The 19,962-nt window shown below is 47.8% G+C and overlaps 1 protein-coding gene across 2 annotated transcripts in view; it reads right to left on the bottom strand.

Moving 5' to 3' along the window:
- Positions 1-19,962, bottom strand: part of LOC135897914 (rifampicin phosphotransferase-like) — a 219,183-nt gene that overhangs the window by 25,340 nt on the left and 173,881 nt on the right. For both annotated transcript variants that reach the window (XM_065426606.2, XM_065426605.2), the window contains one exon: positions 13,730-13,893. In XM_065426606.2, coding sequence (XP_065282678.2) covers positions 13,730-13,893 — 164 coding nt within the window. The remainder of the gene's footprint in view (positions 1-13,729; positions 13,894-19,962) is intronic.

Consider the following 19,962-nt stretch of genomic DNA (forward strand, 5'->3'; position numbering starts at 1 on the left):
AAATACTTTTCTAACTAATCATAGAATATCTTTAGAACTCTATAAAATATCTATAGAACTAAGCATGCAATCTTCCAAATATATGTGCAATTATTAGGCGATACCTGGCTTCCATTCTGTTTTTGTTTCCGCTTGCACGCTGGAAGCTGGATAAAGAAACGAAGGAAGCGAACCCCCGGCCATAAATTTAGTATCGCGGCAGCGAAAAGGCTCGTCACGGACCCTCGCGGCAGCCGCAGTAGACTACGAAATGTGGACTAGTAGAATACTAATCTACGAAAAGTAGACTAGTAGATATGTAGCATACCGCTATCATATGGGAGGCCACGTGCAGTAGACGCAGCTACCTGCGTTGCAAAAATGAAAATATTTTTTGTTGCCTTTTTGAGATCGCAGACACATATGTTATTTTATTCCTTCAAAATAAGAAAATATGTACTACTATAAATGCTCTTGCGGTCACGAAATCAACCAATTACATTAGTAGGCCTAGCTGCTTTAGATAACGCTGCAAGACGACATTCCAGATGCGAGGGCAAGCGAGACTGTGTTGTATTAGACAGGAGATTGTAAATTTTCTTCTACATGCTGTGCAGCAATATATTGTTCACATGTTCCCAGCAGCCTCTTGCTATGTGTGTAAAGTGCTTTAGAGCCCTTTTAAAGCTTCGTCTTCTGACTTTCGTCATAACATTGTCGGCGCGCCTTCTCCGCCTATAGAAATTATCGAATAGCTTGATTTGGCTTGGCTCGTTGTATGGCCCGATGTACGACTTTAGAAAAGTCAATGTACCTTTGCGGTCAAATGTTTATAACAACCTTGAACCCACAAAAGTTGCGGAATTGAAAATCTAAGGCACGAATTCGTAAACATCAATGCACCTTTCGCATCACAAGTTTATGAGAACTTTACACCCATAAAGTTTGGAATTGAAATCTATCCGCTCCATAGATACTGCGGCCGCCACAAGATGATTTGACGAGCCCGCTGGCCATCAAAACGCTCTTGAAACTTTGTGCTTGAATAGGGCTCCTGCGTTATTCGACTACCGTTGCATGGGCGTAGCCGCAAAATCCGGTCAGAGTTAGCAAGGTTCGCGCTGAAATGCCTTTTAGAGCGTGGAAATGACATTCTAGACAAAATCCAGAACGATTTGAGGCGCTGGAAGTTGTTTTGCTTGGCGGTGCATGACAGCACACAAAAATTTGGGGGGAGAGGCTGTAGCCACATAAGGACCCTCTCGCTCCGCCGCTGTCTGTCAACACGCATCGTAGTCGCACACTCGTCGTCCCATTGTCCTCATATTATTGTCATGCCACAAGTGTCATTGAATCATCGCCACACAGTTTCCGTCATGGATTTGTTGTCAACCTTCGTCGTGATGCCAGTGTGGTCGTTCTGTTGCGGTCATTGTAACTTTGTCATGCCGTGAAGACGAGGAAGTGTATCTCTCGCCTCCTGCTGATTTTCTGTTTTCCGGCGTTTATTTGGGGGATATAGCTCCCCCACCTGCAGTGGTGGAAATGGAAGCTGCTCGACTTGCTCCAGACCCGGCCTTGCTTTCCGCGTTGCCATAAAAGAAGCGTAACAGTGAACTAAGTGATACCGTCAATGACAGCACGGAACTCTACTAAGCCAGTGGAGAAGACTCTGAACATGGCTTCGAATCCATGCGGAGCGGCAAGGCAAAGCGGAGGCGCCTCCGGACACTTTCTCCTTCAAGTACGTCCGCAGTACAGAATACGAGCCGTCCTCGAGTCCCCGCCGAACTCTCCATGCCGGTGGTTGCCTCGGACAATTTTCGCCACCTGAATAGGCAAGCTGTCTCGACTTTCGTTGAAAGATTACCACCAAATAAGATAACCGATATGAGAATTAATACTCGCAAGAAGATACTTGCAGTAGATGTGCATTCAACCGTTTTTTTTTTACATTTTCGTAAGGTAACCAGTTTGAACGGGATCAGAGTGCGTTCCCACAGTCCAGTCGACAAGACTACAGCAACAGGCGTCATCTACGACATAGATGTTGCTATACCAAATGAAGACTTGCCTACTCTAGTCAAGGCAGCCACTCCTGATTCTACCATCATGCAGGTATCTAAGATTAGCGATTCACAGTGTGAAGATAGTCTTCAATGACAACACCATACCATCTAATGTGAAGGTGGATCACTTTCGCCCCCCCCCCCCCCCCGTAAAACTACAAGTGCCTTTGGTTGGGTCACGTCAGTGGCGTTTTTAATAACGCGACAGTATGTGCGAGCAGCGGTGAGTTGCATACCCCGGAATCCTGCCATGCAACTGTATTTAAGTGCAGAAACTGCATAGGATCGCATGGAGCCTGGTCGAGAAATTGCCTCCAAATCAAGAAAGCGTGGTGAATACTTAAGCAGTTGCTGAACGAAGGCTCTGCGCACCGGGAAGCAGCCGATTCTGTGAAAAAACGATGCTCCCGCGCCCACCGTCGACGTTCGCCAAAGAATGCGACCCTACATCGCCAACGTAGTCCAGTGCCGTCATCACCTCGAATCACGGAACAGCAGTCATTGCGCGAAACCCGACGCAACGTTATTAATGAAAACGAAGGCCAGAAAAGTGATACGACGTTGCCTGTCCTGCCCTGCCAAATGCATGCCCACCTGCTGAGCATCAGCGGCATACATCGCCTTCGTCGAACGTACCTCCTGCTGCCAACAAGTAGCCTGAACAGGATGTGCAAGTGGTTATATTGTCAAGTGGTAGTGACGGTTAAGAAGGCAGCAAAACTGTGATTAAAGAAACGAGCGTTTTGTTGGGCGAACTTGTGCCCTCAAAAACAAGCTACACTCAAAGAACTACGGTAGCAGCGAACAAACTCGGAGATCATCGGAAATATGATCAGCGGGTCAAGCGTGTCGGCTTTTATACAGCAGTCGTCGAATGTTCCAGACTAATCGTTGGGACCCCCGTGCCTTCCACAAAGTTCTACACCATTCGCGTCAGGCGATGGAATCAAATAACACAAGGTTCGGCGACCACAGACAGCGGATAGAAGCATCGATAACGTTCCAGAAATATCGGATACATGCAGGCGTGTCCCGCGCTGTGCGAGAACATTGGTTAGGCGGCGAAACGTGGTCGCCCGATAAAGCTAAGTACACGCGTCAAAAGTGCTGATGTCGCTAATTGCTGCAATTCACACATTTGGAAAATGCACGAACTTTGACTGCCCGATGCGCTTTACAAGTTCTAGATGTTCTCGCTCCTGCGCTTGAAAGCTTGCATTTGAAACATGGATCCCCCTCTTCTGTAGAAGCGACCCCTTTCACACGTCAAGAATGCCTCAATTTTTCAGTGGACTTCGAGAGGCCTGAAGTGACGTATTTCCGGGTTTTGTCGATTTGTATATGTAAATACGTTTCTGGTCAGAGTCATCTGTAAACCAAATGTGACAAACATCCTCAGACTATGAAGATACGAATGCTTTATTTCCGCCACATGTGATAAAAGTGGCAAAGTCCTCGTTTATGTTCGCAAGGAGCTCACCTACGTGGCCCAGACCAGGCCTTCCCATGACGACTACCAGTATGTGTGTCTTATCGTAAAGAAGAAGAGGGTCTCCTTCACACTCATCGCAAGCTGCCTTTCCCCATCAAGTCATTTATACAGGAAAGGGCTTGACAATGTTTTGATGACGTCCTCCAATCTCTGGAAAATAACAGGAGATTTTGAGGCTCACCACCCAATTTTGGGAAGTACAAGAACCAATTTAAGATGCAGGACTCCTGTGTCTTTTGCTTCATACCATGACCTCTGCTTTTCGATCGACGGCAGCCCAACATTCTTGAAAGGGTCGTTGCACAGAAGCTGCCTAGATCTTACTTTTGTGTCACGATGTCTTACTTTGAGGGTCTACTCGTTTACTGACTTGGAAACATGAAGAAGTGACCGTATTTCTACTTAGCTTACCATGAAAGGTGTAAGCACTAAGTCTTTCCCCACTGTTTTTCGAACAATTAATTGGCCCGCATTTCAAGCCTCTTTGAACGCCGAATGCAAGGACTGCCTTGCACGTAGCATAGAGCTTGCAATTGCGAACGCGATCATTGCTGCAACGCACTGCTTCTCATGGTCAGCTAGTCGCACGGACCTTGAAATCGAATTAGAAAGGCTTCGTGGCAGTACGCTGGCGCACCGAGAGGAGATATAGAGGCACAAAGCCGATTCTAGACTTTAACGAGGCCAGGGCCACGCAGAAGAAAATACGTTGTCGCATGAACAAATGACACAACGAGTGATGGCAATCATATTGTAACGCCTTAGACCCACGTAAAGCTCTCTCTCGCGTATGGAAAACTCTGAAAGGCCTTCGTTCTTCTCCTCAGCAATGCCGCCCCTTTAGGGGCTGGCTCTCCACCACGGCTGTCGAGAAGTGGGCTTTGAAGAAGAGTTTTGTAAGGCATTTGCAGGTGACGGAGAGCTACTAAACGATCTTGAATTGTACGAAGTTCTCTTCATGCAGGTTTCGGAAATGGACGAACCTTTCTCCATGGAAGAACTAGAGGCTGGTCTAGCCATTTGCTTGCGTTCTCCTTCGCCTGAACGCGAAAACATCACGTATGCTGCTCTCTGTCGCCTTGACTATAAAGCACCAGAGATACTGCTGCGTCATCTCAACGTCTAATGGAATGACTGAGTTTTCCCTTCTAAGTGCTAGCGTACCCGACTTGTTCCAATCCTAAAGCATGGAAAGTCTCCCTTTGAAATCATATCGGCCTACTGCTTTCGCCATCTGTGTTGGCAAGTTGATGGAAAGGATGATCCTCGTGCGCCTCGAGTGCTTTCTTGAACATTAGAATGTTTATTCAGACGCGCTGACAGGTTTTCGACGGGGTTGTTCGTCGGTCGACGTCAGTGATCTGTATTTGATTCAACAAAAAAAATCATGCAAAAGCCAGGCTGTAGCGCTATTTTTAGATGTGAGGGGAGCTTATGATGTTTGTCATGAACCCACTCTTGTCGCACTCATCGCTGCTGCAATCGCAGGCCTCACTTTTCGGTTGAGTTGGGGCTACTTGACTAAAAAGCGCTTTTCTGTATTCAACGAGGATGGTCAGTCTTCAGACCACTACAACAGCCATGGAGTTCCACAAGGTGGCATTATGAGGCTGGTTTTGTTTAGCCTGGCTGTGATGGCACCGGCGGAATTCCTGCCACACTCGGTCAGTTGTCAATTTATGTAGTTGGCATCTATATCTGGGCGTCAGAAGTAAATCGACCGTAGGTTCGCACAAGGTTACAAAAGGCAGCATAGATGACCTATAACTCTCTTTACAGAGAAGGCCTCAGAATTTCAACACCAAAGTACGCATTAGTCGCCGTCACGCGAAATTCGATGAGTGGATACCAGGTGCCTATTAACGGCCAGCCTGTCGCGTACAAGAGAACCCATCCATATTTAGGGATGATTGTTGACTGCGACCTCTCCTGGATGCTCTATATATGCTACCTAACTAAGAGACTCCTCTTTATCAGTCAACCTTGCAAAGCAATTGCTGCAAGAGCATGGGAACCGTCAGTGTCTTCTATGCTTCAACGGCACAAAGCCTTCTTCATGGGTTTCTTGCGTGCCAGCACTCCAGTGCTGTCAAGCATCCGGAGGACAAATCTCATAGTGCAGGAGAGCATGGAAGCTCAAGCGCTTAGAACATGTCGGGGTCTACCGCGATGCGCTTCAACAGCCGCAACAATTGACATCGCCAGGGAACATACTATTAGTACCTTTATCGCCAAAGGCACCCTTAGGGATAATCTTCGTCACCTTTCCCGACTCTAGTCTGAACGCCTTGCTTCGTTCTCCAAAAGTAGACCAGATGCAACTTTTCGGGCATTGTGGCCTCGCACCGATCCCCTCTTCCTGCCGATTTTACGCCTGCAGCAAGATCACCGTGTCCCTTGTGGCGTCTTCGGCAGCCACAAGTGCGGCTTTCCATTCCAGGAGTTGGAAATAAGTCCTTCTTGCCATATTGTGCCCCGAATCAAGCTGCTCTACATCTACTGCATGATTCAGACTCCGCTCGAGTTCTAAGTTATAAAGATGGTTCTTGGACTGTGACCAGCTCTACTGGAGTGGTAATGATTCCGTCGATGTCAATCTGAAAGATGTTCACGATCAGCCACGTGACACCATCGACAGGATCCGCACTTTCCGCCCTCCGTAGTGCAGTGCTGTATGCGCAGCAAAAATCCCCAAATCACTGAGCTATATTCTGCGATTCAAAGGCCGCCCTGCAATCACCCTTGTCAGCTCTGCGCCACTGCCCAAATGAACAAATTCTAGCAGAGATACCATTGCACTGCCATAAAGCGGTGGATGGGGGCCACGTAATTTATTCCAGTGGCTACCTGGGCACTGTATTATTACTGCCAATGAAAGCGCCGGCAAAGCTTCCCGTGAGGCACATGATGTATGTGAAAGCGCCTCGATACTATTGTCAAGAACACATGCAACGCGCAACCTCAGTTGTCTTGCCCACATTATTAGTGTAAGGAAATGGAACACAGTGGAGTTCACCAACCGGCGCCCATATGCCACGGACCCACATATGACATTGCAACTTTTGCCTGGTTATACCAGGTGGGAGGAAACGCTTTTGTGTCGCTTGAGAGTAGGAGTTTCTTTCACAAACCACTCATTCCTAATTGGAATGGCGGACAGTCCCAATTGCAGCAGATGGCGAAGAAACTACCAAACATCTGCTGTGTGACTTCCTTACATATAAAGATGAGAAGAGCGCCTTTCGTACAACTTTGGGGCACTTCGATGAGTGACGTTTCACAGAGGAGGTCCTGGGTCAATGGCCTCGAGCGTCTGCTATTAGGTATGCACCAGCCTGTATGACCTCCTTTGAATGACTGAATAATGAACGCTTGTGTGCGTAGCAGTGCAAAATGCATACTTCTTTCTTCGTTATTTTCCTTAAATACCCTTTCCCCCTTCCCCAGTTCGCGGTAGCTTACCGGGCTCAGCCTGGTTAACCTCCCTGCCTTTCCTTTATGACTTCTCTCTCTCTTGTCATGCCGTCGTCATCATGCCATTGCGGTCACAAAGCCATTGTCATGCCATTGTCCTCATGTCGTCATCGTCACACTGTCGTTTTAGTATCGTTATTACTTAAGAAACGTAACGCCATTGTCGTCATCCTCATAACGTCTTTTTAATTCTATCGACGCTGTTCCTTCTTGGTCATTATATGGTAATGGTGTTGTGCCCAAAGAATCGGGATTATGCCACCCTTGTCATGCCGTCGTTGTCGTTCCAGCTTTATTATACGGCTGTCGTCATACCATTGTCATCCTGCACTCGTTCTCATTCTACTGTCCTCAAGCTGACACGTCACGCCACCATCGTTACATCATCGACATCTTTTCAGAACCACCATGTCATTGTCGCCACGCTTTAGTCATCATACACCATCTGTCGTACCACTGACACCATTCTTCGTTCGTCCTTCTATCGTCGTCACTGCGTTGTGCTCAGGGGTTTCCTTGGCAAGCGAGTGCCGTGGCAAAGTGAGCCCGTACCCGAGATGGAGCACGTCACATGTAACTGAAGCAACGGAAGTCTCCGAATGATGACGGTGAAATTTAAATTGTAAAGTATTAGTGATTTCGCGGGTATGAGTCATTGATGATCGTAGTTTTTGTTGACGCACACGAAAAATACCGGGAGCCAAAGCCATATACAGCTTAGCTGTAAAAAGAACAGTACAATCAATGGTATACGGTAAAACGGCTTTGTTACTTTGTTCACGGTGTTACCGGCGCTGCCAGCAGCTGGTAGCAGACAAGATTACCTTTTTTTGCTTTTTGATGGGCACTGCGCCGAAGACACGGAAAAAGTATAAGACAGATTGAAATAAACATTGTAGGTGGTACCTTGTCATTCTCAATGTGCTTTATCGTTTGCTCCCGTCTTTAGCGCTGTGCTCGCCCAAATATGCACAATCAACTAGCTGAACAGGCTTTTCTGTACTTTTGTCTGTCAAATAGTTTTAAATTGATCCACCTGAAAAGTTGCACTTTACTTCATAGCTGTTACTAGCCCGTCCTTCTTTCATTCGTTATCCTCGATTTCTTGGAGATGCGCAGATGTGACGATGACAGTCTTCATTACGTTTTCGTTATTCATGAATATTAGTTCTTACTGTGAATAAAGCATCTGCTAAAAGCACAGCGACTTTGTCGCGTCGTCATCCAGTAGATGGCACACTTTCCTGCGGAATCGAAATCAATATTTATCCGCATTTCATTCTTTAAGTATGAAATGCTTTTAGCTCCTGTTGCGGGCGACCTTCAGGTGACGTTGAACCAAAAACTAGAGCCGCTATCGAAGCATTAAAATGAGAACATCGAGGCGAATTGCGAGAACAAAACGAACTCATCCGGACCACCAGTATAAACTTAAGAAAATGCGGCCTCTGGCCCCAACCCTTTGCACAGAACCGTATTACATACCCCAGTTATTGCCCGAGTTACAAAAAATATTGCTTCCGAGTTGTGCTTAAGATTTGCTCCCGATATCACTGAAGCTGTGACCGTTAGTACGCTGAAGTTTTATTTGTCATTTCCAATGGCGACGTTTAAAAGGCAGATGTACTTTATTGCCATCTTTGGGCGCTGAGACAGGGTTGCCTGTGCTCGTGTGAACGCCAGCAGTCCGTGAGTTTCGCGGCGCGGGTTTTACGCCACCTCGAGAAATGGTGCCATGCTGCGTGGCGCCTTCTTCCAGCTGGGCAGTGCGCTCTGCTTCCATGGCGTCTTTCGCCGCCTGTCGTGCCACCATTAGCTGATTTTCTTCTTCTAGATGGGGAGCGTCCATTTGGACCAGTGCACAGTATGTTGTGGTGCGCTGTGGTGCGGTGTGTTGTCGTGGGGCGTGCCACGTAGAACATGCACTACAGCCATTTGAATATTGACACGTGAACTCATTTATCTTTTACGGGTGAGCGCTTTTGCCATCTAAGAAATGTTATCGCTCAGCGCAGGACGCGTCTACATGTATCGGAAGTCTCTAGAATGTTATCGATGCTTCTGTCCGCTGACTGTTGTCGCCGAACCTTGTGTAATCTGATTGCATATACACTCTAAAAACTAGGAAGGGTATCGCAGGAGTGAAGCGGCCGGTTCACTCTTCAAAGCGTCGTTTTACTCTCGCAAAATGTCGAGGAGAGTGAAATGCATTGTTCACTCTCTCACCAAGGAGAGAGTGAAATGTGCTTTTCACTCTCCCCCTTCAGAGAGAGAGAGAGTAGTTCTACTCTTGCGGCAATAGAGAACAAAACGTAGCGTGATCTTCTGCTTCAACTGTAGGTGGCTGGCCCCGAACATGGCAATGTATCATTCATGCACGCTGAGCAAAGAACACATCGTTTTGCTTCTAAGAGAACAGGCCGCCGCAGTTCAAAGGAACGCGTAGCGAGCGCTCTACTTTTTCACTCGGAGTTCTCCACCGCGCGCGCGCGCGCTCAAGATCGCGGAACAACACAGCACCGGAGAAAGGTGATCTTTTATTGTGTCTGTAGCTCTCAATTTACTCATCACGTCTTTTCTTTGAATGCCTCAACCGTTGAGCTTCCTGCTTCTGCTCCTCCAAGTACATTTGTCGCCGGTTCCATGTGCCTAAAACTGGTATCTGCAGCTCCTTTGTAATTTGAACTTTAAGGATGTCGCTTTCCTTCTATTACCTCCACAGACAATTCTCTGTGACATGCGAAGAATGTCACAGAAGGGAAAAAAAAACACTTGGCAATGTCTGCTATGTCTAGCCAAGTGTACAAATTTAAGGACTTTCCAGTACTTCTAAAAATTCCAGGCTTTTCAATGCCTTGAAAACGGCATTTTAGAAATAAAGGGTTTTCAAGGATCGCTACAAACCCTGGTTTCTAGCACCTAAATAATTTTACAAGCTTATTTTGGCATGGAGTTCGGAAATTCATGCTTTTTAGCTAACGCTGCATCATCTCTGTACATTGAAACCACGAGAGCGCAACCATTTTGGAGTAAAGAAAAATACTGAAAGCTTTTAATACCACTCTTTTTCTATGGAGCTTCGTATTGCCTAGTTAGGTTTACGAATGTGCCTGGTTTTGGTGGGCGTTTCTTCGACATTTTCTGTGAGAAGTAGATGACTAACCCCCGTATTCAAAAATGTATATTAATACAAAGCCCATGCTTGACTTTATATAAACGACGCCTGGTGCGAACGTCCCCCAGACGCTCACTGCCTTTCTTTTGGTGCGTTCACGACTTGCGTCATTTAGATCAAGTCAAGCATGGGCTTCAAGTTATGATGCATTTCTGAATATGGGGGTAAGCGTGCGCTATTTCGGGCAACGCATTGTGCCATTGACACTGAGAGGAAACGGGGAAAACAAAGTTAACGCCCTATACTCCTAAACTTGCGCGTACCTGTGGTGTGCGTGTATCGTGGAAGAAGAAACAGCGCTAACACCAGGACGAAAAAAAGCATCGACCACACCAGCGCTTCGTGGTGTTGTCCATGTTTTTGCGTCGTCCTTGTGTTGCGCTGTTTCTTCTAAAATGCTCAACCAACTAGCCGGCAAGTCTATCCTGTGCATATATATTGAACACACGTATGAATGTAGATGGTCTTCGAAGCTTTTAGAACGAGCACTGCCACAGGATACGAGCAGTGCACGCGTAACAAGTGGACACATTACTCATTTAAACATGCGTACCAATGCATGTGACGCGGCTATCGGCATAAGCAGTCTCCAAATGCTGGAATGCGTGCTCTTCAAAACGCTAACGATCCGCTGCTAATGCAGGACAACAGCTCACAGCGGACTGAACCAAAGTCTAAACTAATGCACTTGAAAAGAACGCCTACATGGCAGCGTGAGGCACGTCGAAATGCCTGGTACTGGCATCGCAGTTGACCACATACGAATGGAACTGGCGGAAAAAATAAACAGAAATGCTCACCGGTATACGCGCGACTTAAATTCACATACGTGGATGGTTGGCACGATACTTTGTATCCGCGTATTTTCGGAGAACATATAATGCATGGACTGGAAAAGCACTCGATCGTGAGCTGAACGGCACATTTGTTATTTTCCTGGGGTGACGACAAGCCGTGAATAGTTCTCACGTCGTCGTCTACGTTGTATTCCTCCGTTAGTCGTAGCAAGGAATGGAAATGATGCAAACGCAAACGTATTCCAGTACACAACAGCACAGCACACTGCAGAGAAACTCCAACCACCGCAGCCGATTCCTCAAATACATTTGTTATGTATATAAGCACTAAAACAACACGACTGAGCGTGGTGGCTTTGTGGTGTAATGGTTAGGATGTGTGCTTTGAATTGTATAGATGCGAGTGTACGCGGGTTCGAATCCACGTGATGTATAGAGCAATGTGGTTCTCTATAAGTGTGCGATTCCCTCGACTATTGTGTTCTAATTAGATTATGTGTCTCCTGATTGTGAAATATGCGAAAATATTTGCGGATTAAATGTGAATTAGCTTTTTTTTTCTCCGCAGTGGCGTTCGGGACACATACGCATAGGTCGATTACGAGCCGTCACGACTCATGGTAGGCAGCAAATAGCCAGGAAAAATGACTTTAAAATCCTGCATAACATTGCTCACACCTATTCTGAAGGCCGCTTGGAATCGGGCCACTGAGTCTGAGGAGCCGCCTAGAGAACGGTGTATCAGCGACCCTAATTTGATCTGATTTCCTGCCTGCATGCGTGGCCAGGACTTCGCTAAGAGGGTATTGGGAAGAGTAGTTGCACTCTGTTTGGGGGAGTAGAAGTACTCGGTCTGGTGGAGTGCCATTACCCCTACGGTGAGAGTATTACCACTCTGCGGAAGAGTACTAGCACTCCCTGTGGGAAGAGTATTATCACTCTGCAGAAGAGTACTAGCAATCCCTTGCGGCGGAGTAACAAAACTCTGTCAACAGGAGTTGACCTACTCTCTCTCAAAGAGGGTCGATCTACTCTCGAAAAGAGAGTGAAATATGGGACAAGCCGCTACTCCCTCAAAGGGAGTGCCCGGCACTCTCTTAGTTTTTAGAGTGTATGCGCGACGCGAATGGCGTAGAACTTTGTGGAAGGCACGCGGGTCCCAGCGATTACTCTGGAACGTTCGACGACTGATCTATAAAATCCGACGCGCTTGACCCGCTGATCAGATTTTCATCGATCGCCGGCTGTGTTCGCCGCTGTCGCCGTTCTTTGAGTCTAGCCTGTTTTTGAGGGCACAGGTTCGCCCAATAAAGTTTCGTCTTTTCCAGTTTGGCTGCTTTGTTCACCTCACTGCCATGTGACAATATTGTGGCTAGTATAATTTCCAACCAATCTGCTTTGCCGGTGGTCATTCCATGCTTACATCTACTGCTGATTTCGGGAGAACCAGCAATTTTTTTTTCAAAGAAACCGGTGCATAAAACAAGTGGGACAAATATCAACATCGGCGAGAGACCTTCGTCAAAAAATGCATCATATGTTTGCCTGAAATGCTGTCATACATGCTGCTTATTGTTGATAAAAATTTGAAGAGAAAGGACTATTGTGCCTTTATTTACAATGACCACTTGCATACACGCGCACACATTCCTTCGACTACTTCCAAGTAATTGAAACAAGTTTCTGTTAATGACCGGCAAGCCCGTCGCTGCGTGTAGAGTTCAGCTACGTGTCTTAGGTTACTGTTTTGGCATACGGCATAATAGCGGAACTATATGGTGCTAGTTTGTGGTTCCGTGACACTTGAATAAAGAAGGCGCGTGTAGAAAACGCTGCTACAAGTAATAATTCCTTGCTGAGAGCGCCCCGAACCTCGATGTACAAAACTTCCTATTAACGCTAACTGGACGCGCTGAGATACTGAAAGATGATGGCTGACGTGAACAGCAGCGAGTCTGATTGGGCTTGTTGGTGCAGCATCTTATTTCACTCACACTGGCCTCTTTGCGGCTGCTGTTGAATAGGTTGGGGCTGCACATGCCCGATTGAATGAGACATATCGCAAACCTTGAACAAGCAGAAACAAAAACGAATTCTTGCTGCCCAAGTGTTCAAAGAAGCAGAAAGTTAGCGCCCACGAAGATGCGTGTGGAAATACAAAGTAGTACAGCCGTCATAAATTTGAGTACAGTAAAAGTACACAAGCATGCAACTCACAAGATTCTCCTGACATTAACGTTTCAGCCGAATTGTTGTTGCTAAGTCATTTTATTCTTTATTCGTCCTGCGAAGGTAATAATAATGGTAAAAATTATTGTGCGCAACTCGGATTTAAAAGTTATCGTCCTAAGTTAATGGTAAGCTAGTGCCTCACTCCAGAGATAAATACCGCACGCCACAGATGCTAAAATATGGTTCAGTAGGCAGACAGAAATCTGATCTATGTACCGTGCGAACGCTCCAGAAAATACAGGTAGACACGCTGCGCCTCTGGCCTTACTTTCATTTATCTGTATCTTTATTTGAACACTGGCACAAAGCGTCGTAAACTAAGTCAACAGTCATGCGCTAACCGCATCTGGTGGTAGCTTGTACTCATCAATGGTCCTCGGGAAAGACCGACACCCAAACGACATGTGTCTGGTTGGCGTGCGAGCGAAACAAATCATTTGTCTTCGTGGGTCACAAGTTCGCGCTTCATATATAATAAGCCTACAGCATGCCAAAGGCCCATAGGACTTACTTGGCGACCAGCTTAGGAGAGCGCGTGCGCAGGAGCAAGTCGATCTCCAGAATGTCGAGGAAGAAGAGAACAGAAGGCTCTGGCAACCGGCCCTCTCTGTGCATCTGCTCGCCCAGCAGCCAGCAGGCTGACCGCAGCGCATCCACAGTCTTGACCAGCAGGTTCTGCAAGTGAGCCCATCGGCCGTGGAAATGTGGTAATATTTTCTGCTACCGGATTGTCCGGTCATATTGTCTGCTACCGGAAACCACAATGGCCCAAGGTCGGAGCCTTGAGTGCCTCAAGGCTCCGACCTTGGGCCATTGTGGTTTCTAGCTATTATCAACGATTTGCCGCTACAGGTTATGAACTTGAGGGTTTTGTCCTTTGCAAATGATTTAAAATGATTCTGTAAGATTAAGAATTTAGAGGGTTGCCGCGATTTGCAAGCTGAAATTGGGAAAATCGAGAAATAGTGCTTGGTGAATAGGCTTAAATTGAACATTAACATTTCGCAGTTGTCAACCATGTTTCGTCCGTCAGCCCATGGGACATTTTCCCGCCTGCGATTTTGCTATCATCGGGCCAGAGGTCACGTTTCAGAACAAGAAAAAGAAATAGGTTTCGAAGATATTAATAACCATTCGCTGTAAAGTAGTTATTAATTTGTATTTAAAGACGAATGATATAAATATTTCAAACATCGATCATTTCCTATCTAAATGTGCAAGATACACTAAGAATAGGTATAATCAACGAAATGAAATTTGCATATTTATTTAACAGAAACATTTTCAGCAATAGAGGGGGTTAAGGAGACGTTCTCAGGATAACACGTTCTTCAGATGGGCTCCGCCGACTATCAACTTTTTAGCCGAAAATCACCACGTTTACCTGCCTCGAGTATCCGTTCGGATTCCACTCGACATAAGCTGCGGTTTAAGACCAAGATCAAGTCCATGAGTGAATTTTCCGTCATCCAACGCGACTTCGCAAATTCTAAGTGGCGCACGCCGCATTAGCCCTCGGTAGGCTTAACGCTTGAGCGACCACCTCGCCACGTCTTAATACCCGGATCGCCGCTACCAAAGCGTAGGAGATGGCTGCGTGTGAGGATAACGGTATTCAAATAATGCCCCCGCATACGAACACAACATGGACGAAAACATGGACACAAGACGAATGTATAGACCTTTGCACCGGAAGCCTCGCACCAGGGAGTCGGAAACGGATATTAGGCCCCCGGTAGCGACAGTAGCTAGCGTCTCATAGTTGCCCTCTCTTGCTGGACTGTCACGCGCGCAGTTCCCGCATTGACTGCACGACGACTTCGCGATTTTAAGGTTATCCGCAAAGGATATGTGAACGTCCGGGCAGCACTGCGCTGTGTGCGATTGTTTTAACAACCAGAAGCGCAATGCAGCAAGAAAAGTGCAGTGCCGCACGCACAATGTTCTGCAAGACGACTGCGGCTGCAACGTGTAACTGTTGTATCGCTTTCCCGCCGACGCGGTACTGAAGCATCGCTGGATTAGCGCTGTAAATCGTAAGGAATTCGTCCCTACGGAGTCGTCGCGCGTCTGCTCGATTCTTTTTATCGACATGAAGCGGAAATCTGAGAATCCAGCCCGATGCTTCGGCTCGGATATGCGAGGAATGTAAGATGCGCTGTGTGTGTCTCCATCGTCAGCCCCTAATGTTTAGATGGGATATAATTATGCAAATATGACCCAACAAGGTCAAGTTTTCGCAAGCGTGATGACAGTAGTCGTTTCCGTATTAATAGTCGGACGTGAAGGGGCGGCGGTGCATCACGAAACACGACATCCAAGGCCAGAAAAAGGTAGGCTCACACGTTGTGTTGGCGATAACGTCGGTGATAAGCGCTCCCCTTTCATTTCCAGAGGGCAAAAGAAAACCTTGTGCCACAGGCGGCTCCATCTCCCAGTCCTCCTCTGACGAATGTATGCAGGACTGTCAGACTGATTTTTCGAAACGCGCCGAAGCGCGTTTAATATCTGTTTATGTTCATCTTCAAGTCGACGCCATTCCGCAATCGCACGGACTGATTCGCAGCCATGGGCGCTCAAAACAGGAAAGTTGTCGCCCTAGTGAGTAAAGCGACACCTCTCAACACTGGTGATACTTGCACTAAAGGTCCAAAACGACGCTGAGGAGACTTAATACACGGAAATTCATAGGTCAAGGCAGCTGCAGCGCTGAGCTGACACTTGCCGGCGCCATCCGGCAGTCGCGCGCAGTCGTACGGCCGGTGCCAGCAGGAAAGTTTCCGTCTCGATGCGTAGCCGATGCCTATCGACACTGGTGAGAATAGTATGAAAGTGGCAAGACTACTCTGTGAAGGCCGAGGATACAGAGAAAACCAGATGTAGATAGCAATCAACGTTTTTAATCTGTTTGTTGATAGCAACAGCAGCGTTGAGCCGGCTGAGGCTGAGCAACGACAGTCCAGTATGGCATCGCCGCCAAGCAGACGCTAGGCGGCGCCGGTAGTCCAAATATGGCGGCGCCCGTGGAAGCCTCAGTGCAAAGGTCTATAAAGCGGGGACTAGCCAAAGGCGAGGGATCACCGCCCATAACCAGGCGACGACGGCTGGCAGTTATTGCATCGTCGCGATAGCGACAGGCTTCCAAGCAGAACGACAGGAAAAATGATTTCATCAGCAAGAATAAGCTTTACGGGCAGCCAACAGCTGGCGACACGAAAGGAGATGGGCAGAACGTTGAGACGGGCACCGGTGAACGCAACATGCACCCGATGAAGGGAAGCTTCTACCACCATTACCGAAGAATGACATTAAGATAATACTGAAACCCCACAAGGAACTCATGCTGAAGGAACGCCTGAGAACAGAGATACTACAACCGATTATCCGGGCTACCTGGACGATACTCTCAGGAAACTGACCGAACCAACAAATCGTCACCGGAGATGATTTCATACTGCGAATCCGAAAGGGGACAATTATCATCATATTCTCCACACCCTCACTGGAGTTGGCGGGCGTCATTCGTCGAATCACGAGCATGGAGCTGCGAGGAAAACAACACCCTTCAGCGCATACGTAGCGGATCCAGAAGATAGCTACAAAGGGGTGGTGTACGGATTCTGATCCCACTCCGAATCAGCATACCCCCCTGCAACACCTGTGAGTCAGGACTCAAGGAGCGACCATCGAAAGGGCCCGAATGCTAGGAAGCTCAAACACCGCTCTCCTCACCTTCTCGGGAGGCACGCGCCCCAAATGCGTGTACTACATGGGAGTAGAGATAGGTGTAAGGAGTGCAGACCGACAATGCAGATGTTCTTGGAGTGCATGCAAGAACAACACCGCTCAGACGTGTGTCCGAACCCGAAGAAAATATGCTGGGGCTGCGGGATCCAAAATCCACCCCCAGAAGGACACGAATGTGAAGTGGGCAGTGTATGGGGTGGTTGGGCACGAGACACGTAGGAGCCCTAACAAGTTCATTGCTACCAAACGCGAAAAGACGACTCGCAAGTCTCGATCGTGGCAGCGGTCAGGGAAGAACATCAAAAATACAACGGGACCCTGGTTCGCGTCGACGGAGAAGGAGGAGGACCTCCACCAACGCCGATCGAAATCCAAATCGCCACGCGGAAGCAGAGCGAAGAGCAATGCCCTATCGAGGGACCCCTCCAACTCCAGGGCTTCGCAGCGGTTGAAGTCGCCACTTCCTCAAAAACAGCAGGTGAGCTGGGCGAGGTTTGTTTCTTCCACTGCTCTAAAACAGCATAGCGGCGAAATCGATAAACGCATCAAAGAAATTGGAAAGGAAAACGCGCGACTAAGAGAACAGCCCTTAGCAGAAAGACGCAAACGAAAGTCAAGAGAAACAAATTTCGCATTTAGAGGCGCGACTAAATACGAAAATTCAACAGCTGCAAACGCCACGTCAATCTAAAGGAATAGCCAAAACTACGGCCGTGGCAGATACAACCTCGAACTCCACGCCATCTCTGACAACACCAATTTCAAATAACACTCAAGTAAAGGCAGCAATGCAAACAATGACAACGGGAAAACATGAAAATATCCATGCATGAAATGATGGCCTTAGTTAATCAAAAGCTAATGGAATTTCAACAACTATGCACCAATGACATGGAAGTACATAATGCATAGGTGGCGGAACAACAGAAAACAGTCACGAAGGTAGTTCAGGCCAAACAATGCGCGATTTCCATAAGAGCTGGTTCGTGTGTGTAGTGTGTGTGTGTGTGTAGTGACTTTTGAAGGAGAGGAAGAGAGAAGTGCAGTGCCGTAACTGTCTCGCAGAGGAGGACACCTCAACAGCATTGCACAAGGAAAGGGGAGTGGGGAGAAAAAGATCAGGGAGAGAAGAAAAAGAAGGCGGAAAAAAATAACAAGAAGGGCGAAGAAGCAATGCGGGGCTTACAGCCGCGCTCTCAGTTGCGTGTCACAGCAAAAGTCAAGTAGGGCAGGAAGCACTTTCTTGACAAGGGAAGGGTGGGCTGCCGGAAAGAGAAGTGCTCCCTCCGAGTCACAGGGCAGTCCCACACGATGGTATGATGCAAATAGCGCAGTGCGCTCAACATCGAAGGCCGGGCAGCGGAGCAGAAGGTGCTCAAGCGTCTCCTCCTCGCCGCAATCCAAGTATGCGGGGCTGCCTTTTTCGTGCAGTCTGTGCATTCTGGCGGCCGTGTTGTAGCAGCCGATGCGCAGCCGAAGGAGAAACGAGTAGTCCCAGCGCGAGAAACCCGCGCGGGGAACTGGTTCGGCAAAATCTAAAATAGGCAACTGCTTAACAGAGTCCGACGGCTCGGACACGGAAACGCTACGGGCATTAAATAAGAGTGGGCTGCCTGGCCAATCACACTAAGAAGCCACTACGAGTACAAAAATACGAGTACTACGAGTTGTTGGAGAAATATGGGAGAGGCCTTTGCCCTGCAGTGGGCGTAACCAGGCTGATGATGATGATGATGATGACGAGTACAAAATTCAGACCAATTGGAGTAGTGGCAATGGAACTGCCGCTCCGTCTGCAGGAAAGCGGCAGCTCCCCAACCGTTTACCAAAAACTCTGAAATGGCTCCTGACGTGATATGGCTGCTGGTGGTCGGAGCCAAGCCAGCCAAAATGCAGCGATACTACACCCTTAGCGATCCCAAAAATTCTATGCTCGCCATGCTTGTGAGATAGTCGATAAACGCTCAATTATTAACACTTCCAGAAATAGAGGGAAATAATAATTCCACAGTTATTAGTGTGATGCCAACGAAACTAAGTAAGGCACACACAATAATCACAAACGTGTACAGCCCACCCAAAAGTAAAAGGGACGACCTACCCCAAATTCTCCGGCAGCAAAAATTCAATTGGTAGCAGGGATAAGGCGGTGATAGCACGTGATATTCACGCATCTCACATACTATTATGATACGCGAAAACATCGCCCAAAGGGTTCCTACTCGAGCGCACCGCCACGGCCTTGTGCTTACGGGCAATCAACATCATCATCAACAGAGACACGGCTCCCGACCACGCATTTACAATTGATATCAGAGACGCACAGTGGCTTGCCCTCGATGAAAACCAGGGAAGCGGCTACGACATCGTCAGAATCGCGCTTTCCACTCCCAACATCCTTCGAACAACAGCGACCACGAAGTTAGCCGACTGGCTTCGTTATAGAGAACTCCAATGGGCGCTGGGGGAGTCGGATACTACCCCGACCAACGTGCGGGAATAGACTCAATTTCTTCAGCAAGTGCACGCGGACACCACCAAAGCCGTTGAGCGTACAGCAAAGGCACCGGTGATAGACTCTCAGCTGGTAAGCTTTTGAGAAGAGCGGCGAAAACTGTCCCAGAGGTGGAAAACACAACCTGTAAACAAACACCTGAGATAACGTATTGCTCTCTTGGCAGAGCAAGCCCAAGGCCATGCCAGCGAGCTAGCTAAAAACGAGTGGGCAACGTTATGCGTGACCCAATCAGGGACTTTGGGAATGACCAGTACGTGGCTAATACTACGGAGCACGCTAGACCCGACGAGTACACGTACTGAGAATAACAAGAAGCTTCAAATTACAGCAGACAAATTCGAGGGTACAGACCAAGAATTACTCGGCGCCCTTCAGAACAAGTACGCAGGTCCCTCACCCGCGACGGGAAAGCCCTACATGACGAGGCCATGCGCGGGAGAAGCCAACCCTAAATTAGACGGGGAAATAATGCACGCGGA

This window comes from Dermacentor albipictus, chromosome 2 (assembly GCF_038994185.2).
Source record: "Dermacentor albipictus isolate Rhodes 1998 colony chromosome 2, USDA_Dalb.pri_finalv2, whole genome shotgun sequence".
Classification (NCBI taxonomy): Eukaryota; Metazoa; Arthropoda; class Arachnida; order Ixodida; family Ixodidae; genus Dermacentor; species Dermacentor albipictus.